The sequence below is a fragment of the Kwoniella dejecticola genome, chromosome 2, assembly GCF_000512565.2.
Source record: "Kwoniella dejecticola CBS 10117 chromosome 2, complete sequence".
In the NCBI taxonomy this organism is placed as follows: domain Eukaryota; kingdom Fungi; phylum Basidiomycota; class Tremellomycetes; order Tremellales; family Cryptococcaceae; genus Kwoniella; species Kwoniella dejecticola.
In genome coordinates this window covers 125,997-150,016 of record NC_089302.1, presented here as the reverse complement: position 1 = coordinate 150,016, position 24,020 = coordinate 125,997, and the positions used below count along the sequence as shown (strand labels likewise).

Genomic DNA, 24,020 nt, shown 5'->3' with positions numbered 1-24,020 from the left:
CAACGGGTGAGTATCACGGAGGTTCCGATTACAGTATCTATGATTGAGCAGACTGCTGGGTTGATAGCTGCATCATGAATATAGGAGACATAAGTCTGAATAGCCATCAACGACAAATGGGTGTCAGAACATCCCCGCCTCCGCCCTTTGCCGGAGCACTCCTCTGCAACCGAATCATCCTCTAATGTCGTCTCTCGGTGAAGTCGCAGTAGCAGACTACACACAGAGGTTCACGTCACTTTAGCAATTCTGAAGCATAATTCCAGGAAAGCTCACTCACGTTCTCGTAGTATACACTTATTGGCCAAGTCGGTACGGGTTTGTCCTTGCAGGTCTCGTTCTCACAGGTACCGGCATAACAGAAGAAGTGGCTATTATCCCGAAGGCTCTCCCAGGTCTCATCTTCCCCTGGAGTGACGATTGTAGTGGTATTGAAGGTGAGCTTATGTTGGTATACAGCACTGGCTCCTATGTACGATTTGACTTCGTTCCGGCACTAGATGATACCATCTCATTCAATTCAGGCCAGACACAGGCCTCGAGTGAGTGACAAAGAATAAGTGGCATGGGCTGTAGTACAGCAGCCCACTCAGTGGAGATCAACTCACATTGAGGGTCCAAACGAGATTCTCTGTCTCAATCTTGCCACTCGCATCATATATGGACCAAGTCGAATTCAGTCCCACATATTCCGTGTAAGGGCTCAACGTTTTCAAGGTGTCCAGATCCCAGCTGTTCTCCAGAATCTGAGGTCCCCAATATGTGAAGTGCTCACCGCTGCTTGAGGGTTTGAAAATGACCTTTGTATTCTCCGGGATCCACACTCCACTGTGGACCTTGCCATCGTCTCGTCTGCCGATTGCTGAGCCTTGACTGTCATCGACCGGGTGACTGGTCACGCTGACGAGGGCAGAAAAGAACGCAAGAGTCTGAGCAAGGGTGAGAGCGAATTTCGACATGCTTGATTGTGTATAGTGTATGATTATGTCTCGTGGTATATTAAGCGTTGGGAGGCCGGAGGAGGTTCCAGAACTCGTGCAGAATAGTTGCTCGTTAAGACAATGTCGTATAGTTTCTATGATTTGCTACCTGAAATGAGATTCTGGGTCCTAATAATCAGGGTCCTTCTTATACCAATCCGCCCCAGCGAATGGAAAAAATCGCTAGAGGTGAACGGTGACTCGCATCGTCGCTACACGTTTGAAGTGGTGTGCTTATGCACAAAGCAAGTCTGTGTCAGAGATCGCGATCGCTGCTCATCTAATGCAAAGGAGGCAGGCTGTCTAAGTGTAAGTGGCACGATCTGATGATGTTCATGAAAAGGTGTAGATCGGGGGGCTGACTGAGGATTCTCGGCTCCATGACCGAACGATCACATCGGGATTACAAAGGATCCGTCTCAATGAACGGGGTCTCGGGCAGATCAACCTTGATATATCCGTCTCATGATCATCCAAGCAAAGACCGGCCATAAGCGATCACCTCCTTAATCATCAAAGGATCGCCCATCGGCGTGTTTCATCTTCTTTAATCTCGCAAGTTGTAAAATGTGCACGGTACTATCGAACTCTTCGCTGCATTTGCTTTTGGGGGTAGTCTAGTTTAGCGTAGCGAGCTGTTCCGGCCTGAAAACCAGCTGAGTAACTCGATGAACGTTCATGACATGCACATCAAAGCTGTCGGCAACAGTGTTCAGCTGTAAGATCGGATCTGATGATTTCCCAGCACTGTCGTATCTCGATTTCTGTGCCTCCTTCTACGCCACGACAGCAGTGGTCCAAATACATTAGTAGTCCAATCTCTCCTCTAGATTCTATAAGTCGCGGTCGGTTGACTGATGCATGCGCCGATGATCTACTGACCATTGCGAGACGCCACCTATGAGCCACACCATCGGAAGGTGGGAAAACGACACGAATAGCCCCAGACTCGCGCGTTTCTCGGTCGCTCGGTGACAACGGTACATGTACCGTAGCTTGGTCGCATAAAGGGCGACTAAAATCGCCGTCGATCAACCCTGTTAATGAACGGAGGGAACTTGAGATTAGCGAACACCTTTGACTTCCTGATCCTTGACAGGTTCCATTGCCTCGCACTGATACGGATACAGCACACGGCACTACATCGGGTACCGACAGCGGTATAAATGACAGGTACGTATACTCATAGACAGCCTGCGTTCCTCCATATATTCAACCGAGACTGTACATCTCGTCCAGGATCAGAAGCACCTTTTCACAGTTTTGACATTTCTCGACACTACAACATATACTGCATCTGCCAGAGTCTCTTGATCTCACCTGTTTCCAATAAAACCCCGAAATGTTTCTCCAGTCCTTAGCGTTGATCGCTTATTCTTGTTTCCTAATCACCTTTCCCCCAACTGTATCTGCCACGAACGACGTGACTATCGAGCCCCATATTCCAGGATTGACTCGATCCATCCTCCACTCGTCTTCCTCAGGTGAAGACTACGACTTCACCGGTCCGACTACTTTACAATGGGGATGGGACATGCAGACCATCACCCGAGCCGCTCAGAGGGGCGAAAAGTGGTTATACCAGCCATTCACTTGGTTGATCTATCAAGTTGGGAGCGATATGAAGGATCTACTGGAGAGCGATATAGTATTCAATATGTCTGTGAGTGGAGTTGACACACACGGATGTTCTGCTATACCCAGATACAGAAACGATACGGTGTGCTGATGCTGAATCATGCCATACTGCACTGATCTTACGCAGTGCCAATACGAGCTCTCCACCAAGATTACACAAGGCGATCGATTCCAGGTCGAGTTGTCCATCAAAGAACCATATATCGCTCCTATCGGAAATACGACGCCAGACAGCATGGCTCATGGGGGGTACATCATCTGTCCTGAAGGTATTTGTCAGAATGATAAGTGTAAAGACTGGAAGGTGCCTAAGTGGGATCGGTCGTATATCGAGTTGTGGAGTGTGAGTCAAATTCAAACCCTCAATTTGTCCGTGTCTCTGTTTGTGGCAGTGGTTGTGGCTTTGTCCTTGTCCTGTTCCTTTCTCTCTTCACCGTACGACAAGAATAACGACTAACGCAATAATCGTCATACTGTAAACTGTATGTGGACCAATAGCCAAAGCAGACAGCTACGCCTATGCCTACTCCCATGCCTGCTGATGAGACGTCAGTGGCGCAGTTCTCTTCGGCACCCATAAGCCAGTCGAGCCAGTCGAGCTAGTCGCACCTTGGCCCTAGCGACACAACAGCTGAGGAATACAAATAGATTCATGCTGTGGATTCCATATGATGAATACTGTAATGACCAATACCCAGTGACATGATTGTACCACACCCAAGTCTCTCGCAGATCAAGCACAGTACTGCTATAATATACCTCACAGGATAATGGGTACTGTACATTCGGTTTGGTATATGGTTCAATGCAAACTATCTATACCTGGCTTACTGAATGATCTCTGTTGAGGGCCTACACGAGATGTCCGAGCTATTCTAAACTATCTCATACCAGAATTCGAAATATGACTACCTCCTTTCCTTGACGAAGAACTCCAATACCAAATAACTAGCCACCGTGAATACTCCAAAGACAATAGCTAAAAGCGCTGTGTCAGGCCACCAGAATGCCTGTGCATGGAATCCAAATGACGAGAGGACTAGCCACGCGAAGAAAGTGCATTTTGTCAGCTGAGACAATCGAGAGGTGATCATGGTATTACCATTATGAGGTTAGCAAGGGTAACAAAATCCTGACTCACTAGTAGCACTAGGTACCTGTATATCCAAACCGAACTTCCTCTCGATCAATTGCAAGTACCTCAGCTCATTCACCAAGAGGGCTTCGTATCCCGCATGGAAGAACGAGAGGGTTTGCATCCACTTCAGACTGTCTGGTACTCGGTCGTAATTCATAAGTAGTCCAGCAAAGAGCAGGCTGTGCGATTGAGTCCCACAAAGTCAGCTAATAATCTCGCTTCTAGGAGGAAATACAGGATGCGCGATTGCTCTACACGCAGTAGCGGTAAATGATACGATTGACTCACTTGTAAAGCATGACCATATTACCTAGCAAGTTGGCAACTCCTAGATCCGCCACTGCCACTGAGAGGAACAAGACAATACTTGACGCCGTCAAATTGAAGAGGACAAGCGTCATGATGAATTTCCAAAAGGCCGAGACTTCCGCATTGAGCCCTGCTAGACCGTACACGATCGATCCGAGGATGAAGGGCGGGATCACTCGGAGTGGGATGATATCGAAGAGAATCTTCGATAAGAAGTAAGTGATAGGTGCGTAATACCCGTTTGCCCTGGACACAAGTAAAATCGATCCAGGCATCAGCGATGTTTCCTGGAGGCAACACAAGCTAAAAGCATTGCTTACCTCTCTCGCATGAATAGCATTCTTTCGTTCGCAAATATTCCAAGGGAACTCAAGCATGAGAAACCGAATAGCGACAAAATGAACAAGAAGAGACCCAGTCGATTTCTGCAGTCACCAACATTCTTGTCAGCTCATATGACCATGACTATGTTGAAAGTCAAGAAGACTTACTGGAACCCAGGGATATCATTGGTGACGTGGTAGAAGAAGAAACCGCACACAAGCGCAACGACAATCGCAACAGCATAATGAGTAGCCATGAGAAGGGGATTTCTAGGCAGAATGAAGCAGATCAGCTGACTTCAGAGGTAACAGATCCATGACAGGCGATCGCTCACCTGTAAAGGTTCTTGAACGCTCTGCCACTAAGCAACCTAAATTGCGTCCAATACGTAGCTTTATCGAACCCTTTCAGCAGTCTTGTCTCTTCATCTATATCTCTGGCATTATCTCCTCCATCGGGCGATTGTCCTTGTTGTATCCTCATAATTTCAGCTTCTACAATCTTGGCATCATCACTCGCTCGAGAAGCCAAGACCAGCGAAGCCAATTTTTCAGGTATCGGCGCAATGTTTTCCGATCCAGGCCGAGATCCAGAAGGCGTGGACGATCCTGAACCTGACAGATTCGAGAAGCCTTTAGAAGTCGTCGAAGTGAAAGCACCTAATAATTTAGATGCTTTCGTTCTGATCCCACTCAACACTCCTTCGTCTTCCGTTTGTTCCGAAGCATTGTCCCTCTCGTCAATTGGTAACGTTTCTCTAGCTGTACCGAATCCATTCTCGACATCGACATCCCCTCCATCGGTTCCATTTCCGGACGGTCCATTACCATTGAGCTTGACTTTATTATCGTTCCTATGATCGCCCGACGCTTCTACCGTGACATCGATGAGGTAATCCGCAATGTTATATCCTTTCGGACAATCGTAGCCTAACTTCTCGAAGTGCTGTTGCGCTCTCTCCGATTCACCCGAGTAAACTAATTGACCTTTTGCCAGTAATAAAAGCCTGTCGAAAAGCGCTACGATATTGGATTGCGGTTGATGAATGGTGAATATGACAGTCCGGTTGTACTGCTTGGCCAAAGTCGAGAGGGAGGAAATGACGTTGTGAGCATTATACGAATCAAGGCCTGTATCATAATCAGCCATTAGCCAAACCTCCTTCTAATTCAGGAAGTGTAGCTCACCTGAAGTAGGCTCATCCAAGAACAAGATACTAGGTCCCGTGACAAGTTCACAAGCAATTGAGACTCGTCTCTTTTCTCCACCGGATATACTCCTCTTGCCACTCTCTCCAATTCTGGAGTCCTTGATACCTAGTATACCTAGCTCGTTCATGGTTTCCAACGTTCGGTAAACCTTCGCTTGGTGACTCATCTCTCTAGGTAGTCGAAGCAACGCACTGTACAAGACAGCTTCGTATACAGTCAAGGTGGACAGTAAGGTATCTTCCTGATCGACATATCCGACGACTCGTCTAAAAGTAGCTTCATCGGTGATCGTTCGTCCATTGATATACATATCTCCTGACACTTTCCCCGATTTCGCTTTTCGAGCAAGTATATCCAGCAAAGTCGATTTCCCAGCACCGGAAGCTCCCATTATAGCTAGTAGTTCTCCAGGTCGTACTGTTCCTGTGATGTGGGAGAGGACACGTTTGGAGGAAGGAAGATCGTATGAAATATTGCTGAAATGGAGAGTGGCGGGTACGTGATCCGCCATCAATTTGGCAGCTTCGTCTTCTGGTAATTTCACGCCTCCAAAGCCTGCGGGGTGTCGGTGAGTTCTACCCAAGTACCACAAGACTGAAGGGGGTTTCAATGACAGAGTCAGCTATATTCTCCGCGATCGAGCCAAAAAGCCTGACGTGTGGGGGCAGTCTGACTCCGGGAACTCACGTAGACAAGCCAAGACGAAGATAAGAGCAGCTAAAGCTGCACTTAGCGCCACCCAAACACTGTTATCTGGTCTTTCAGGCCTGGTGTAGCCTGGGACTTGAGTATAATGCAGACATTCCCCCGAATCGCAGTCTAAGGTGATCGACTTATCGCCGAAGATGTCGTTAATCAGTTGGTTCATAGCTGGTTCTTCAAATGAACACCCTTTTCCTGAAACACAGTTGAAGGATCCTGGGCCTTTTACTTCTTCCGCTAAGAAGTCGTCGATGTCTATCATATTGCCGCAGAGTGTCAGTGCTTGCTTCCAGTGGACCCCGAACCCTAGAGAAACAGATTGTCCCAGAGAAAAGTGAAACGTCACTCACTGACACTGCCATCTTCTCCGCACAAGAATCGTCCAGGTATACAACTACATTGTATCTCCTCGCAATTATAGTTGGTCTGATTTGAGTCGAAGCTCTCTTTGGATTGCCAGGAACATTTTGTCAATTCACAATGGAAAGATTCGATCCGATCCACCCAGAACTGGAAATTGCATTCTCCTGAATTATCCTCTTGCACCCCAAGTTCCGAACTACCAAAGGCGTCGAAGGGTGAGAATGACGAAGTCATATTCGATTGCGGTTGAGCCGCTGTGCATGAGAAAGTGACTTGAGGTGGCTTGTTATCCGGTATAGTATCTATGATCTTCCGATCTATCAGACATGACAGGCAGATCAGCTCTCTATCAAGAAATCCGAGGTGTGCATGTCGGCTTGCTTGAGCGATGAGAGATGCTCACTTGTCACATCGCACATCTGGAAATTCCTTTGTACAGCTAATCCACCCTTGTAGCAGACCATATCATCTTCTTCGTCTTCCCCTTGCCCGTCTGGATTCTCTAATCCGTCTGAAGGTGGATTTCGCGGTCGGAATGCTGAACACGCTTTGTCCGTCTTGCATACTACGTTGAAAAGGCATGACGTCAGCATCTGTTAGAGTACTTCCAGCATATTGCCCACTCATGGAGCGCTTCACTATTTTCGATCGCGAGGAAGGGTCATGCGATGAGAAGGGAGCCGCAATCTACTCACCATTACAGTTGATACCGCCCCAGCCTTTTTTACAATCACACAGTTCTCCTTCGGGACGAGGATATCTTTCATCGCCATCACTGAGAGCACCGCACACTGTACCAAACGCCGACCCAATCCCATCAGTAACTGTATCTCATATGATTACAGCCGAGAGCCATTGATGTGTTGACAGATCTACTTACAGGGTGTCAGACAATCTTGGCCACCAAAGCCAGGTTCACATCTACATTGTCCATCGAAGGGATTGCACTCTCCGGCGTTTCCGCAGTGAAAAGCGGGGAGCTGACAATTGAAGCATGGTGGGCAATTTGGCGGACGTCGATTCGGCGGCAACTAGATCGGTGGACCAGGACAAATCTGTCAGCGGAGCGCCCTCGTATAAAGATACACAGAGCGGTATGGTGAACTGCCGCGCTGATCCGATCCCTCTTTTTGGATGAGACGGCTACATTGCGGTTGCCCTGAAGGAACACATCGTGAATCGGAACAAAAAGCCAACTTACCAAAGTTGAATTAGTATCATATCTTATCTGGCTAAACCCCACATCGAAATCACCCCCTCGCAAGCTGGACAATTCGGGTGAGATCGGCGATCGAGAGGATATGGAGCCATATCCGGCAGAAGCCGATGCTAAAGGGAGAAGAAGGAGGAGGGAGGCGAACATCTTGACGAGATGAGCGATCGGTCGCAAGCAGGTAGGTAAGTGAGGTGGCCAATCGATTGTCTTACTTGGACCCAGGGGTCAATCGGTATGCCCGAAATGTATCGTGCCGATTTTGACCGACACTGTTGATCAGTTAGATGAAAGGTTCCGCCGCGCCGTGGACAGAAGTATAAAAGAGGGAACTCGAGGGCAGAATGAGACCAGCACTACTCGAGTACGCTGATGATGCGCTTCGAGATGAAAGGTGAATTGACAATGAAACCTGAAGCGCATGCTCACTTAACCGGTCTAACGCACCGATCAGATCATAGAACTGGCGGAGGAAGCCGAATAGTGTGATTCCACCCCTGATTAACCGGAATTGGCAGGATGGCATCATACCATCCCGAAGCACAAGCATCTACAGCGATGCTCTCAAGCTGCATTACATTACATTACATTACATTACAGCACAATACAATACAATGCATACAACACGTTGACTGACTCTGATCCGCGCACTGCTGTCCCAAAATATGGACATATGGACAATCATGGATCAAGAGTAGCGACAAATTGATCTTGAATTCCCCTGCGCGCAGAGCGTGCGCGATGATGTTTACCCTTCAAACGCACTGACCTGTTTGTGTGTCATCAGACCGTCACAAGAACATGCGTCATACACGCACCATCCCCGTTCCTTGACGACGCTGCATATGCGGAAACGCAGAAATAGACAAGAGAAGCTACTCGTAATCTTCTATTTTCGACTTTCTGTATATCAAGCAAGACACTTGCATTTCCCCTTTCAATTTCTCTTTCCTCCTCGTGAGCTCAGAGACGTGGCATCGTTGATACCATCACACTGAAGTCATCATGACTCGCACTAAGACCGTCAAGCCCGACAAGGACAAAAAGAAGAAGACATCTAATGTGGGTTTGCTCAAATTGAGAGCTTTCGGAGCTGAAGGCGGTAGTAACGCCGGCAAGGCCAAGGCGGTCAAAGATAGTAAAAGTACCAGTACCAGTACTCCTTCAAAGGTCGGCAGCAGCACCAAGACCGAAGTCACGAAAGCTAAAGCCAAAGAGAAGGAAAGAGGAACGGACAAAAAGGCGACCGAGAGATACATGCCTACTCAATCGGAGTTCATGCGCGATGATCACTCTATCCCAGTGCGTATCGGGGAAGGAGAGGATATCGAGTTTGCAGCTCATAAGAAGATCATGTCTACTGGGTACGTCGTTCCCCTTTCGGATCATCACGATCTTCAGAGTTGCTTCAAGCTGATGTTAGCTGATGTTCCGCTACACTCCGTGTGACACAGGTCATTCGGTTGGACGGGTAATCGAAATGCCAAGATCACCTTGAAGAACGGTAAAAAGGTCGATGTTAGCGTGAGTAGGTTCCAAAGTCAAAGTCAACGTTGAAGTCATGTTCATGTCGAGTTGTCGACGAAATAATCTCGAGCGACTGAAGCGGGACATTCTTCTCTAATTTAATTTCATGATTGGCTTTTTTCACATTGCAGATCAACGTCAATATCGTCGTTCAGAATTCGAGTCCCGTCAAGAAAAGCACCTCTTCCTCGTCCGCTAAGACCCACACTGCCGATCGAAAGAAAAAGGGGAAATCGAAAATCGCGGCAAAGGGAAGTGACGACAGCAGCAGCAGCGGCAGCAGTGGCGGGGGAAGCGATTAGTGTGATCTTTCCGGAGTCAGTACGCAGTCACATCAAAGTCTCCATGATGAACAGTCCGTTTTTGTTGAGTGAGTAACACGATATTGACAATTGACGATAACGATAACTATGTATGACCTTGCGAGCAAAGTGGAAGTATATCTGATGGTCGAAGGATGCTACTGATCCTGCTTGGATGGGCCATGGTATCGAGGTCAAGATTCATTGATCTATGTATCTATCCATCATTGATGTCAATCACTCACGTCCTGGTCAGGTTGTGTGGTTGTGTTTGTTTGGTTCTACTACTCAAACTCGTAACTTGAATGTGAATGATCATCCATCATCAGTCATCCAACTCGACTTGACTGGATCATGTGAGACAGACCACCATACGGCGTTTCGGTAATATAACAGAATCACTCCCACCGTACAACACGCGTCATCCCTTGAGTATAATTACCGAATTGGGTAAATTTACTATGTCATTCCCAGGTAAACAGATAATAATACCCTGATTATTCTACCCTGTTGTATCCTTTGACTGACTTGGTACGACGAGTGAGCGCTCATACGCTCATACCATACGATAACCCCACCAGCCATTAAATTAAACCACCATAGTACTCGTCCTCACCATACATTCATCCATCTTCCCTCATACTTCATTCCTCATAGTATTACTATAACCACCGTACAACCATCCACCACTACCACCTACCTACATACATACATATAACAGTGAGTGACCATACCGTACCATACCATACATTCATCGAGGTGTGAAAATTAAATCGATACATGAAGAGGTATCATACGCCCCATCTCCATCACTCCGCACTCTTCAATCATGCATCCGTCGTTATCATCCCACCCTTCCTCGCGATCATGTTCAAGTTCATCGCTACGGTGGGAGTAATGTCCTAACACTGTAACGTTGACTGGACGCGTCGCGGAGGTGGAGGTTGTCCATGTCCATCTCATCATCATTAGTCTTCCGTCATCATCAGCCCTCACTACGAGGACGCCGACGATGATGGGGACGATGCATCCCATCCCATCTCATCTCATTCACTCAGACCCGTGGGAAATAATCCAACCCCAATCTCAATCTCGAGGATGCATCTCGTCACCACCCAACATCACACCGCATTCCTCATATATTCCATGACCATACTATACACTTCACATTCCTCAAACATACATTCCATGTCTCATACCTCACCTGCTCAGCCGTCACTTGCCTCATAAATCCCTCTCTGTCGTGATGCATAGATATACAAGAAGGATTTAGCTGACTAAAGTCTTCACATCTCTTTATCTTCTTTGTCCTTTTAACCCAATTTACACTCACGCTCAACCACTATGTCACCTATCCTTCCACCCACACCCACAGACAATGCCCAAGGTATCAGCCAAAGACACCAAGAAGTCGGCCGGAGTCCAAGCCGCCGCCAAGAAGCGAACCAAGAAGGACCCCAACAAGCCCAAGAGGTGGGTGTCTATTCATTTGCTGCTGCTGCTTGCTGCCGATAAATGAAAGTCGCTGACGTTACAACGTTACTCCTCTTCATCCTTCATGCTTTATCCGACCTGTCCGTCCCATCTCTTACAATTTACATACATTTTTTCATCCCAATGGGAACAACAACCAACTCAAATCGCACAGAGCCCTCTCCGCCTACATGTTTTTCGTCCAAGATTACAGAGAACGAATCAAAGCCGAGAACCCCGACGCTACCTTCGGTGATGTCGGTAAGCTCTTGGGTATCAAGTGGAAAGAGATGAACGCTGGCGAGAAAAAGGTGAGTTGGATCCTTCGCTTCAAGCGTATTCTTTTCCTCCTCACACCGCCCCTCCCTCAATTGCGATTCCTTTTCCGCCTGTTCTTGTGGATTCTCTCAGCCTAGCCGGAAGTGAGAAATACTGATGATGTGCATTCGTCCTCGTCAACCTATGTCATCTAGCCTTACGAAGACAAAGCCAAAGCCGATAAAGACAGAGCCGACAGAGAGAACGCAGTCTACAAAGGGAATGCTAAAGCCGCCAAGCAGGCCGCTAAGAACCAAGCTCAAGCCGCTGCGTGAGTTTTGAGCTCGAGTCTGACTTCGTATTCTGAGTCCTCATGCCGCCCCTTGCATGCCATCCACCGTGAATTGAATTGGCAATCATCGCTGACTCTCTACGACTTTATGAATGTAGTGACGATGATAGCGATGAAGATGAATCCGATTAATCGTTACTCGTTAATCGTTAATTCATATAATCTTCTTCTCGTTTTCTCCTCGCTTTTCTACTTCGTTCGTCCTGAAGTCAGTCTAGTCTAGTCTGATCACTTGTTCGCTTTTCGGTCTTTGACGTTTGTGTATGTTCGATCCGACGTATATATACGCTTTACTTCTGACCGACAGTCAGACCCCTTCGTTTCGCTCGTCTAAGTTTATAGTAACCCCAATGATATGAATGGGTGTGAATACAACACAGAATAAAGAATAAGTGTTACGTTTTGTACGCAGCCAGCACATGAGACTGAGCCACTGCAGGAGGAGTCAGTCACTCGCTCACAAGTTGACTATTATAAGAGGTCATCCTTAGGAAGGCAAGACAAGAGATGGAAGATGCTATGTGCCATGTGCCACCGTAGGTGTTGAGTGCGTCATGACAATCAATTCCGAACCGAAAAAAGTATACATGTTAGAAACGTGAAACCAAGTTACGAGTACTCGGGTACCGTTCCTCATTCGTTGATCTGATCATTCCTCAACTTCTAGTCTCCCCCTCTACCCTCCCCCACTCCCATTCCCCTCCTCTCCCACTTCCACGTCTACGCCCACTTTCACTTTCCCACTTCTGGTTTTGCGTGCAGACCGGTCCGTAATTTCTTTATTGTGGAAGGAATATCGATATCCAATTCGCGCTTCGCCTTTTTCACTTGATTCTCACTCTCTCTCGTTTACTCTCATCCTGAAACTCGCCTTCTACTCTATTGATAACTCGAATCAACTCGCCCCCTCGTCCTGGTCCTGACGCCTCTCAAGACACGATGCGAATCACCAAAGAGCAATTATCGGGGATAGATAAATACAAATACTCCGGAGTAGACAAGAGTATTCTCTCGAAACATGTCTTGGGCCCATTCTGGACTTGGCTGGTCACTCTTTTCCCGAAGACATTAGCGCCGAACACAGTGAGTACGAGCTCAAGATCAAGCGCAATCCGCAAGTCATCTATCTGCCTCGCAGTAGCACCAACGGGCAATCTAATCTGGACTCATGCCAGACCCAATGCCTCTCCACCAGACGTAGCATGATTGTATTGACGAGATTCATATTGCTCCTTCTGTATAGATCACCTTCCTCGGCCTGTGCTTCGTCATCATCAACGTATTTACGCTGCTTTACTTCGATGTAACGTACGAGGGGAAGGTCTTGCCTAGCTGGGTATATTTATCGTACGTCAAACTCCAAATGTCGGCCGTCACATTCATCACTCAAGGTAGGACGCTGATACTGTGACAACCCGACTCCGTAGATGGGCTATCGGATTATTCGCTTATCAAAGTAAGTTCCATACCATCCACAATACGACTATGCATCCAAGCTGATTGGGCCCTTGATATCTCTTTTAAGGCATGGATGCTATTGATGGTAAACAAGCTAGAAGGACGGGGATGGCTAGTGCCCTGGGTGAAATGTTCGATCATGGATGTGGTGGGTAGAAGCTCCTCGACTGTTGAATAATTTCCGTGAAGATGTTACTGACTGACTGAATCACCACTCGCAGATGCTATCAACACCACTGTATGTCCCTTTTCCAATTACCCTATTCAAACCTCAGCATTCCCATCTGCCGGTAGCCCTCGATGACTGAGCTAATCACTCTACAATGATGACAGCTCGAGGTTGTGCTTTGCTCTCATGCATTGGGCTTGACTAGATCATGGTGGACCGTTGCCTCCCAAGCGGCCGCTTTGTGTAACTTCTACGCCTCTACGTGAGTCAGATAACCCTCCCTCATGCCTGCTCCAAGCTTGCCAAGTTGGTTTCGCGACCTCCTCATACAGAATGAACATGAATGCTGATTAAGCTGCACACAGATGGGAAGAATACCACACTGGCACACTGTATCTCTCGGCATTTTCAGGTCCTGTAGAGGGTATACTAATGATCTGCGTCATCTACCTGATCACTGCTTTCCACCCTGCTGGACCGGGCTTCTGGTCTACACCAATTCTCACTCCGCTCATCAAGGCTTTCCCTCAATCTGTAGAGGTGATCTCGCAGATCAACGAGGCCTTGGGGTTGAAGGGGTATTGGAGATTGGATAAATTACCGGCCAATGTGGCTTTCATGAGTTTCGGGGCTCTTGGGACTGTTGGGAACATCATCACGGCGTGAGTCGGTCCTTCGTCTGTCTGTCTGCTTCTGTCGGGACGACACTCTTCTTCCCCTCGAGCAAAGGAATGAGACGCAACACAAAGCCTGATCTAAACACCACGTCGAAATGCTGATCCGCATTCATGTCTAGCTACTCAAACGTCATCCAAGCCCGAAGAAAAGCTGGGAAACCTATCCTCTCCCCCTTGTTGGGCTATCTGCCTTTCTTCACCCACACACTCATCTTGGTCACCTGGTTGCACGCCGAATTGAGAGGAGGGGTCAGCCTGGTGCACGATGCCAGGTTATTGCCTTTCATCGGCTACTGGGGGATGGCGTAAGTCAGCTACTCCTTTATCTCATTGAATGAAATGACGAAGCTGACTGAGAGCGTATTACCTCGCATGCAGTTTCTCGTACCAAGTCTCCCAATTGATCTTGGCCCATGTGACTAAATCGCCTTTCCCGTATTGGAATGGTATGATGGTATATTCGCTGTTCGGTATGATCGATGCGAACTCGCTCTGGTGGTTTGGCCGGTACGTTCCCTTGAGACTCATTACTCCACTCATGCTTCACGATCAGGCTTCACTCAATGCATGAAGATGGAGGCAAATTTTGGGAAGGTATTTGGCTGATAAGGAATTTATCTGCTTCATAGTGAACCCCTCGTCCAAGCCTCGCCAGTCGCCGCAAACGTGTTCATCAGCATGTCATTCTTCGTAGCTCTCTTTAACTATATCAGATTCGCGCGGGAAGTCATCTGGCAAATGTAAGTTGTTCTCCCTGCTCTAAACCAAACGTCAAGTGGGGTCGTTCAGCTGATGACATTGCAAAACAAGTACCGAATACACTGGTATTGCTTGTTTCACTGTTCGACATAAGGACGCCAGTGGAAAATGGGTTGAGAATGGTGTCGGCGAGAAGAAGGCTCAATAGGGTTTAGTCGGCTCATAAGAGGGCAAGTCAATGGGAGTATGGGGCGAGTTGAGGAGGCGGATCCCGGATCATACGTTTACTAGGGGGTTAGTGGGTTTAACGATGAGCGTGAGATCAAGGTATGTGTAGGAAAGGGGAGGCAGGGCAAGCACACCGAGTGGTCTCGGGATCGTGATAAGGAGAGAAGGTATCCGTCTGATTAGCTATCATGGCAATGATCATAGAGTATATACATGAATACACTGAAATGCCATACATGCATAAATTACTGTCAAAGACGGCACCGGTACAATGGATCGACCTGACGTGGCATTATCACCATTACTGAGCTTGCCGGTGAAAGGCGACCTCACCCGTGCCTGACTATTCTGAGATTATTTTCAAGCGTTGAGCTGTTTGAAATATTTTGAACCGTTGAACCGTGAAACAGTCCAGTCTGTTTTGCACCTCCTATCTTAGACCGACATCTAATAGGTCCAGCCGACCAACACCTCGACGTCCCCATCACTTCGATTGTCCAGCTTGGCATCGCATCGCATAATCAGCATTTCAGTACAGACAGACATACGCCTCAAAATGCCAGCCCCAATCAAGCTATTCAGCTCGATACCCTCATCTTCCAAACCCAAGAAAACTCCCGTCGAACCATTACCTCCCACATTCTCCGAGGGTCAAGCTAAGAAAGCCGTCGATGCGCTGTTGAAGCACCACGAGAAGACACAAGCTGAGAAAGAGGAGGAAGAGCTTTTGCCCAAAGAAGAGAATGTCTGGCTGGTTGTTAATACCAAACGAGGAAGTACGAGGAGGGGGTTGATGCCTGTGAAAATGTGAGTCGAGGTCGGATTGGGTTGGGTCAGGTAGCTTGCATAGCATTGCCTTGCCTTTGAACGGCATTGAGTCGCGTTGCGTTGCGTTTGGATGATGTGCTTTGAGGATATTGGACTTGTCTGCTTTTTTGCATCGACACAGGTCCTATAGAATAAACAGAGGGACTGACAGTGTGATTTTCCTACCTACTTTCTAGTCAACTGCCTCACCCGCCTTTACCTCCTCCGCCAGCTACTTCCATATGCCTCCTCGCGAAGACCCCTCAGCGGGAATACAAAGACCTACTGGCGAAACACAATATCAAGTTCATCTCGAGGGTCGTCGGGGTCGAGAAGCTCAAAGGGAAATTCAAGCCTTTTGAACCCCGTCGAGAGCTGATGCGCGATCACGAGGTGTTCTTGTGCGACGAGAGGGTGTTGACGCTCATGCCTGGATTATTGGGTAAGATGTTTTTCGAGTCGAAGAAGTGAGTCACCCTCAAATCTTTCGCCATTGCCTTGCATTTCAAAGCGTCTTCGTACCACGCTGACACCCACAATTTGGTTCATATACCCACTAGACAACCCATCCCGGTCAACATGCTGCGAAAAGACCTCAAAGCCGAGCTGGGCCGAGCTATCTCTTCCACTTATTTCCATCCTTCTACAGGTACTTCCTAGTGAGTTTTCGACCTCTCAACATGCTTTCATCCATCCCACGCCATTCCTCATCTATCACATCGGAGTACATCGATATCCAAGCATGTCAAAAGAGAGTTCCCAGAGTTCCCAGAATTCCCAAAAACCCAATTGCCGAAGCAAAACCATGCGAATTCCACTGACAACCATTGACCCTTTCATGCTCGTTTTCAATTACTGCAGCTCAATCCGAATCGCCACTCCCTCTTCATCCAACTCCTCCCAAGTACTGCAAAACCTCCTCGCCGCTATCCCAAGCGTGATATCCAACATCCCTGACGGATGGGAAAACGTCCTCTCGATCGGTATCAAAACGTCAAATTCCGTCATGTTACCCATCTGGAATTCGAAATTGGCTGGTCGATTCGACAAGGACCAATCGACATCCAAATCAAAATCCAACGGCGACGTCGAGATAGCTACTGCTTCTGCAGGTGCTGCTGAATCTTCAAATGACGACGAAGAGGAAGTACCGAAAAGGAAAGAATCATTACCTCAAAGCAAAAAGAAAACCTCATCCTCATCTTCAGCTTCAGTCGAGCCGACGAAGAAGAAATCATCGACGATCGGTTCAGGGAGCGTAGCTAAGAAGGCTAAGAGCGATGTGGTTGGAACTCCTAAGCCGAAGTCCAAGGTAGTCAAGAAAAGTAAGGCATGATCGGCTTGCGCTTGAACCGATTAGATGCGCATTTGCTTTTCTTTTTTCTCTTGGCTCTGGAGGATGGGATGGATGACTTAGATATGAATGTGTTTTCAATCTCATGTATGCACTCATTGTTCTCATGCATGAATCATAATGACAGTATCAAGGTCCTTTCGTCCTACATCACCATCACCATGATCAGTCTCACAATCATCTTGATGTTCTCGCTCTCCTCCCATCCAGTCTCCCTCGATGTCTCGATGTCTGCACGTTTAAATTCTGACGTGTTATGGATGGACGGATGAATGAATCGACGGATCGCTGAATCGCTCAGTTGCCAATACATGCATCGATTATATATTCATATTTGTTATTCTACACCTTTGACGTATTCAACCACTGATTTATCGATTGTCAAAATCAGAAATCACTAACGATATATTGAACGATCTTGATCTTGTATTTTCTATGGACATGATTATACCGTGTCAAAATCAGAATGGGTATAAGTCGAAAGACAATAAGAGGAAGAGGTATATACGTATATACATAAAATGCCATATTTGATTCCATGTGTTCTGTGGTGTGTATTGTGTATTGTGTATTTTGATCGATGGTCGATGATCGATGATGTGAATGTGAATGTGAATGTGAATGCAAAAGAGTAAATATTGAATAAATGCCTGATTCCAATACCTCAATCCCTCTCCGCAAAAATACCAAACAACCTGGGATTTTCAGGTCAAGGTCAAAATTGGATCCAACCTAGAATGTCTGCCTCGTGGCATTGACAGGACTCAAACCCAAATGCCCTCCCCCTCCCCCATTCACCTTTGGCGGCGGACCATTGATCAACTGACTCTCTCTGAGTGGCGTTATACTTCCGAACGGAGTCACTGCCCCTGGAGTGACAGGTGCCGATCGGTTATGTTTCATGTGCGCCTGAATTAGGTGCCCAGCCGCAAGGGCAGACATGAGTGATAATTCACCCGCCATGACTGCCGCACAGATGATTCTCGCTAATCGTTGAGCATTTTGACCCGGGTTCGTAGCGTGCGCTCCGGCAACGCCTAGCATTTCTAGCATTGCTCGTTGGGGCGATAAGATCGTTCCTCCCCCGACGGTTCCTACTTCTATCGAAGGCATTGAACAGGAAATCAACAGATCGGCGCCGTCATTGACCCTGCGACACGACAAATCCAAGAAACACTTCATCAGCACGCTTTCGCCTTCCGCTTTGTCCTCACTCCCCTAGACTCATAGAAGCAAGAGGGTTTGACTCACGGCTCCATCAACGTCATACAGTTTGACGATTCGACATTCTGAGCTGGATCTTGACCACATGCCAAGTACATCGCCTAGTCAAGCATCATCGTCATCAGCATTGTATCCCAGTCTGATCAAACAAAATCTGTGAAGTCACAGTCAGAATGTTCGCTGCATGAGCATTGAATCCACCAATACTACCTGCCATCGCACTTCCAATCAAGTTCTTCTTGATATTCAGGTTACACAGATCCTTCACGGTCGTCTTGAGTACACTCTTCACTATATGTCCAGGTACCACCGCTTCCGCCACTACCGATTTCCCTCTACCTTCAATCCAGTTGATCGCCGCCGGTTTCTTATCCGTACAGTAATTTCCACTCAGTGCCAGCACATGCATTTCAGGATATCTTTCCCTGAGTACTTCTAAAGCTTTCTCCACTCCTTTGGAGATCATGTTCATTCCCATGGCGTCTCCCGTCTGAGTGGCAAATCGGACATACAGCGTTCGACCGGCAAGAGCACATTCGAGTGTTTGAAGTCTTGCGAATCTTGAAGTCGAGTCGAACGCAGCCTTTAGTATACCGAAACCCTCATGCGAATCTATCCATATCCTAGCGTCGCATGCCGAGACGATCGAAGGGAAATCTATAGCTGGACCTCGGGTCATAGCGTCGTGAGTCAAGACAGTTGTAACACCCCCGCCGGAGTTCAGGGCTTTACATCCTCTAGAAGTAGACGCTACTAGAGTACCTTCCGTGGTGGCCATGGGTATGTGCAGTAATTCGCCATCGACATTGAGTGGACCGGCGATACCAACTGGTAAAGGCATGTATCCTACTACGTTCTCGCAACATGCTCCGATGATCTGTTTGTAATCGTAATCGGACATAGGCAAGAGACTATTCTCCAAAGTTCGAGTCACGGATGATCGAGAGATGACTGCTCGGCGGACCCGTACAGCTCGCTCGAGGTTCTTGAGTACCTTTTCCAAAGCGTAAGGAGCGATCTTGCCTTTTTCCACTAAGAGGATAATCTCTTCGTCGGATAAATTGTTGGATCCCACGCCTCCAGCATAGATGTCAATACATTCTTCGAGAGATCTTCGACCAAAGGTCATTGATTGTAAGGAAGAGCTGGAATCTGACTTCGTAATAGGTGGTTCGGGCTCAGAGATGATAGGTATCTTTGGCTCAGCAGGCTGGACCATGACATGACCTAGATTACCATTCGGTCTTTCATCCCCTTTCGGAGTTTTCTCGCCGTCCTTGATGGGAGCCGGATGCGTATAATTGGCGGGAAGTTTACCTCGAGGGGTAGCTGACTTGCTGGCTGCTTTTCTTGCTCGATCGCTCTTCTCAGCGGACTCGAACACTCCGACGAGTATCTGAGCAGCAGCAGCCACCGGACCTTTTCCGCCCATTGAGTTCGAAGCAATACCCTTGATAAGGTAGCCGTTGAGTAAGACACTAATACCGAGAGTGACAACGATCCATTTACTCAATACTGGATCACCAACAAGTTGAGTCCATTCGCTCATGAATTGATCGATGGTGGCCATTCTCGACGGCGTGTAGTCTTCGCTCGACGCCACAATGTTGGTAGTTGGGATGATCTGGACAGCCATGTCGGTCTCGGCGGGTTGACTGTCGTACAAAGCTTGCAGCATGGGTGAAAGGGTCGGACTTCGTGGATCAAGCATCGCTCGAGGAGTGACCTTAGGGACGGAGTGAGTTGAGTGTCGCTTGAGAGCTGTTTGCTCCGTGAGCGTGGTACAGAGGTTCAGTATGTGTAGCGTGAGGAAAGAGATGATGAGAAGTAGCTTGAGTCGGACCATAGGGTTCTTCGGCTGTCCATCAGCTTCTTTAGGCATGAAAGACTTGCTCGTGGGTGATGGTGAGATAGAAGATCCGTTCAGCGAAGCATGACTAGAGTTCCTTCGTAAATGCTTGGCCCGTCGATTACCTCTGATCAGCTTGATTCGGTGTACTTCGACCATGACACTGAGAATGGCGACGTAGAATGAGAAGAGGAAGACGCAATCAACCGCCATAATGAGTGCAGCTATAGACCGTGACAGCTGGTTAGCAGTCATCCAATAGGTGGTCATATCGAGACAGACTCACCAAGGTAGCAAAACTCCCTCAATCCGCCGATTCCACTGGCAGCACCAACGCTCAAGACGGCGATCTCAACAGCATAGTCCCTTACTATCCTAACACCAGATTGCTTGACGGCATCGACAACAACCTTCTTCGCAGCTACGGGCGCAGCCCATCTGACTTTGCCTTCCGCTAACCTCTGTAATCGTTCTAAGGGAGCAAGCTCTTTGTGGAGCGTGCCCAAGTCTAGCCCTAAACCAGTCTCATCTACGATGTCGTCCACGGGAGACATCTCGGGTGAAGTTGGTACAGGGGCAATGTCGGGGTTTTGTAAGACCGCCTTTGCGAGTAGGAAGGGTTTGTCGAATCCGACGGTGATGACTAGGAAAGGTAACGCTTCTGACAAGCAGATGGGGTCGACAGGTACATTGAGTAGGTAGGCTGCGAGTAGAGCGACAAGGAACGCGAATGTTGATGATACCAAGGTGGCGACGGCTATATGCATAGGTATCAGACTTCAGCATCAAGATCTCTTATTGTTCTTATTTCTTGAGAAAAGGAAGTCACATGTGTGATCGCTTGTCGGTGTGAAGCGGATTGTACCAGACAAGGCATGTAAACTCACGAAGCCAGAAAGAACTTCCAATATTCCTCATACCGATGAAAAGATGAACGAATACACCGTGCATCAACACGTATCCAAGCAGGACCACGAATATGTCTGCGGAATCAGCGTTCTGTAAGTCGGACAAGGTGAAATCAGCTAAGTTGATGCGGAGTGCCCAGAGATCGGGATCCGGAATACTCACTTTCGCCAAATTCCAGAATCGCATACCAAGAGCTCTGACAGCGTAAGTGAACCATCTAACATTCCTTAGCCCGTACAAAGCATCTTCGTCCTCTCTTTCACTCTGATTCAACCCATCGCCGAAGTTGGAGAACAGTCCTGCGCCATCAAAGCTAGGTAAGAATCCCCAATTCGAGTTCGAGGAGGAGAGGATGCGGAATGTCGTGTTTGAGTGGGACGGTGTGAACGACGGTAATTTGCCGAGCGCGTTGAGATACGGTAATGTAGGTACATCGGGTGTCGGGGCTTGCAGGAAGAGCGTCAAGACAGATTGCGTGGGATGTAAGGGGTGGGCAACGAGTGTAGGTTTGACTGAACGATCAAAGCACAGATCTCGATAACTGTACTTCGTTCCGCTAAATTCTATGCTGAAATCGTTCAATAACCAATCTTGCCATTGATCCGCAACGTCCTCGTCGTCTTCCCTAACGACCACTATCTGCTTCACCAAGACGACCGCTGCTTTTTCTCCCGCCTTGTTCCCTCCGATCTTCTCGTCGAACACATACCCCCCTTCAACAGCATTAGCCTCTAAGACACGTCTGAAGTCTCCGACAGAAACAGGCTGCCAGTCTTCCCCACTCCATGGCGTGGCGGTATTGAAATTACTCGCTATCCGCGAACTCGTACTTGGGAGACCGTACTGCGTTTCGGCGAGCTGCGGCGGGTGAGACAGGCGGACGAGGTGGACAGGGCGAGGGGGCGGTGAAGTGGATTGGATATTGAAAAATTCGGATCCCTTGATCGCGTGTAGAAGTTGGAAGTAGACGAGGGTAACGAGGATGAAGCACGTCGTTATTACTTCGATCGGGGCCGAGGATGCCAGCGAGGAGATGGAGACTAAGGTCGATCGAAGCATTTTGAGGATTTCGGTATGGTACAAGGTGAATGAAAAGCGCGATCCAAGCGTTTTTGAGGGGTATCGAGGATTAGACGGGTACAGTACAGTCAGGAAAGAGGAAAGGGGGAAGGGGGAAGGGGGTAACGGACTCGTAAGAGACGAGCTTGAGAGTATCGAGCAGACCCCCTACGCGAAGTGGGACTGGTATTTTCTGTGTGTTGAACAACAGAAATATGTTATTATTGTGGAAGAGATGTCAAACAACAAGGATTCCAAAAAGTCTGAAGTTGAAAAGTCAGGAAATCGGCGAAACGCGATTCTTAACCTATTGCCCAAGTAGGTTGTTAGGTTATCCGAGAAATGCGCGCGACAATTAAAATGATAATAATAGCTTGGGTCGAGTTTCTTTTGTTCTGTCTATTATGAGTATGATGCCCCGCTTGTCAAAGTATCGAGCCAATGAGGAAGGGCGAGATGATGACGGTGGCGACTAACGAGACAACGAGATGAGATCGACGTGACCTGCTTAAAAAATGCAAGGGGGTTGATGCGTTAACTTAGGGTAAATGCATGGGTCATATACCAGAAGGCGGCCAATCATGATACGATGGTATAACTAGCAAGTGGTACGATACAACAGGTCTCGAAATAACAATAACAAAATAGTGTAATTAGAAAAACCTAATTCAAATTACGAAATTCTGATTTCCCCAAAATCCTGTTCTTGGACTTCGGACTTGATGCACGTGGTACTCGGCATGCGGTACACTTCCAATCTTAATGAATCATTACAATTACAGACTCCTGCTGCGGGAACAGGGCTCATCTCAACCCATCTGTTCAGGGCTTCGGACATCGGACAGCACGGACCATTTGGTTTATGCTCAGACCTAAGATCAATAGGCTAAGAGGGCAGGAGCAGACACTTTAAGCAGAAGTAGAAGTAGAAGTAGGGCGAGGGAAAAGTTTAGTGTCCTTTCATCCATCCAAACCATCCGACCCCGTTACCCTGTATCGAAGACTAACTACGGATAAAATGCAGGTATGGTATGGAGAAAGGGGGAATGAACGCGGGGATCATCAGGAAGATGGTTTAGATGACGCTATGTATACATGTATACATTAAGGCCTTCTTAGCGCAATTGCATGGGTTCGAGACGAGCTCTGAGTTACTCGTACACTCGTACACTCGTACAGGTCAGTGTAACAGGGTTGACCACCATGTAAATGTAAATGTAAATTCTTTGCCTGTCTCTGTCTCGCTCAGGTATGAAACCACATACATACCAATACCATTCATCGCAGCTGACATCCTCGTCTTGCACGCACGCACTGAATTCAAATAATAACATTTCCAATACGAAGTATCTCTTGGATTTCTGTCATTCCGCAAATCGATCCTTTGAGTACCATCATCAATATCTCATCCTAATGCTCATCAATATGTCATCCTGATCAATCAGCTCGAGGCATCCCGACATCCCGATGCCACAGTATCTTGCCGTTGTCTGACGCATGGTTGACCTCGTGAGACTTGGATCATCAACATCAACATCAACATCAACATCAACATCAACGGTCAAGTCTCAAGATCCCGAATTTCAGGTATACTTGTCAAGTACTACTGCAGATGACAGTCGACACAAACGAGTATACTTATACCGACATCATCCAGTATCTGATTGCCAATATACCTCCACTGCCCTGCGACTTCGCTCTCCATTCGTGAACCTGGATTTTTGAGTTCTCAACATAATATACTGTACTATTGTACATGAAAGCATGAGGGCATAGATAGCTCTCCTCTCCTCTACT

The 24,020-nt window shown here is 47.6% G+C and overlaps 8 protein-coding genes across 8 annotated transcripts; 5 read left to right on the top strand and 3 right to left on the bottom strand.

Moving 5' to 3' along the window:
• Window positions 1-174: 174 nt before the first annotated feature.
• Window positions 175-959, bottom strand: I303_101509 (uncharacterized protein; the record flags this gene model as incomplete). The annotated part of the gene is made up of 3 exons (XM_018405699.1): window positions 175-216; window positions 281-496; window positions 609-959. 3 exons carry the CDS (start codon window positions 957-959, stop codon window positions 175-177), a joined length of 609 nt encoding a protein of 202 aa, XP_018265980.1.
• A 1,363-nt stretch (window positions 960-2,322) lies between these two features.
• On the top strand, window positions 2,323-3,221 carry I303_101508 (uncharacterized protein; the record flags this gene model as incomplete). Its single annotated transcript, XM_018405700.1, has 3 exons — window positions 2,323-2,643; window positions 2,746-2,961; window positions 3,117-3,221. The coding sequence occupies 3 exons, from the start codon at window positions 2,323-2,325 to the stop codon at window positions 3,219-3,221; spliced, it is 642 nt and encodes a 213-aa protein (XP_018265981.1).
• A 305-nt stretch (window positions 3,222-3,526) lies between these two features.
• On the bottom strand, window positions 3,527-8,028 carry I303_101507 (uncharacterized protein; the record flags this gene model as incomplete). The annotated part of the gene is made up of 13 exons (XM_018405701.1): window positions 3,527-3,657; window positions 3,760-3,935; window positions 4,045-4,311; window positions 4,386-4,490; window positions 4,557-4,658; window positions 4,724-5,519; window positions 5,577-6,194; window positions 6,288-6,557; window positions 6,653-6,982; window positions 7,069-7,230; window positions 7,361-7,456; window positions 7,546-7,696; window positions 7,867-8,028. 13 exons carry the CDS (start codon window positions 8,026-8,028, stop codon window positions 3,527-3,529), a joined length of 3,366 nt encoding a protein of 1,121 aa, XP_018265982.1.
• Window positions 8,029-8,883: 855 nt separating this feature from the next.
• On the top strand, window positions 8,884-9,707 carry I303_101506 (uncharacterized protein; the record flags this gene model as incomplete). Its single annotated transcript, XM_018405702.1, has 3 exons — window positions 8,884-9,242; window positions 9,333-9,402; window positions 9,537-9,707. 3 exons carry the CDS (start codon window positions 8,884-8,886, stop codon window positions 9,705-9,707), a joined length of 600 nt encoding a protein of 199 aa, XP_018265983.1.
• A 1,378-nt stretch (window positions 9,708-11,085) lies between these two features.
• I303_101505 (non-histone chromosomal protein 6) lies at window positions 11,086-11,922 on the top strand (the record flags this gene model as incomplete). The annotated part of the gene is made up of 4 exons (XM_018405703.1): window positions 11,086-11,180; window positions 11,356-11,491; window positions 11,654-11,769; window positions 11,889-11,922. 4 exons carry the CDS (start codon window positions 11,086-11,088, stop codon window positions 11,920-11,922), a joined length of 381 nt encoding a protein of 126 aa, XP_018265984.1.
• An 807-nt stretch (window positions 11,923-12,729) lies between these two features.
• On the top strand, window positions 12,730-15,001 carry I303_101504 (uncharacterized protein; the record flags this gene model as incomplete). Its single annotated transcript, XM_018405704.1, has 11 exons — window positions 12,730-12,873; window positions 13,034-13,137; window positions 13,218-13,246; window positions 13,316-13,396; window positions 13,470-13,486; window positions 13,582-13,679; window positions 13,783-14,079; window positions 14,214-14,399; window positions 14,473-14,601; window positions 14,724-14,834; window positions 14,905-15,001. The coding sequence occupies 11 exons, from the start codon at window positions 12,730-12,732 to the stop codon at window positions 14,999-15,001; spliced, it is 1,293 nt and encodes a 430-aa protein (XP_018265985.1).
• A 576-nt stretch (window positions 15,002-15,577) lies between these two features.
• Window positions 15,578-17,164, top strand: I303_101503 (uncharacterized protein; the record flags this gene model as incomplete). The annotated part of the gene is made up of 4 exons (XM_018405705.1): window positions 15,578-15,828; window positions 16,026-16,295; window positions 16,389-16,487; window positions 16,690-17,164. The coding sequence occupies 4 exons, from the start codon at window positions 15,578-15,580 to the stop codon at window positions 17,162-17,164; spliced, it is 1,095 nt and encodes a 364-aa protein (XP_018265986.1).
• A 750-nt stretch (window positions 17,165-17,914) lies between these two features.
• I303_101502 (hydroxymethylglutaryl-CoA reductase (NADPH)) lies at window positions 17,915-22,223 on the bottom strand (the record flags this gene model as incomplete). The annotated part of the gene is made up of 6 exons (XM_018405706.1): window positions 17,915-18,332; window positions 18,434-18,507; window positions 18,573-20,479; window positions 20,542-21,012; window positions 21,143-21,254; window positions 21,327-22,223. The coding sequence occupies 6 exons, from the start codon at window positions 22,221-22,223 to the stop codon at window positions 17,915-17,917; spliced, it is 3,879 nt and encodes a 1,292-aa protein (XP_018265987.1).
• Window positions 22,224-24,020: the final 1,797 nt, after the last annotated feature.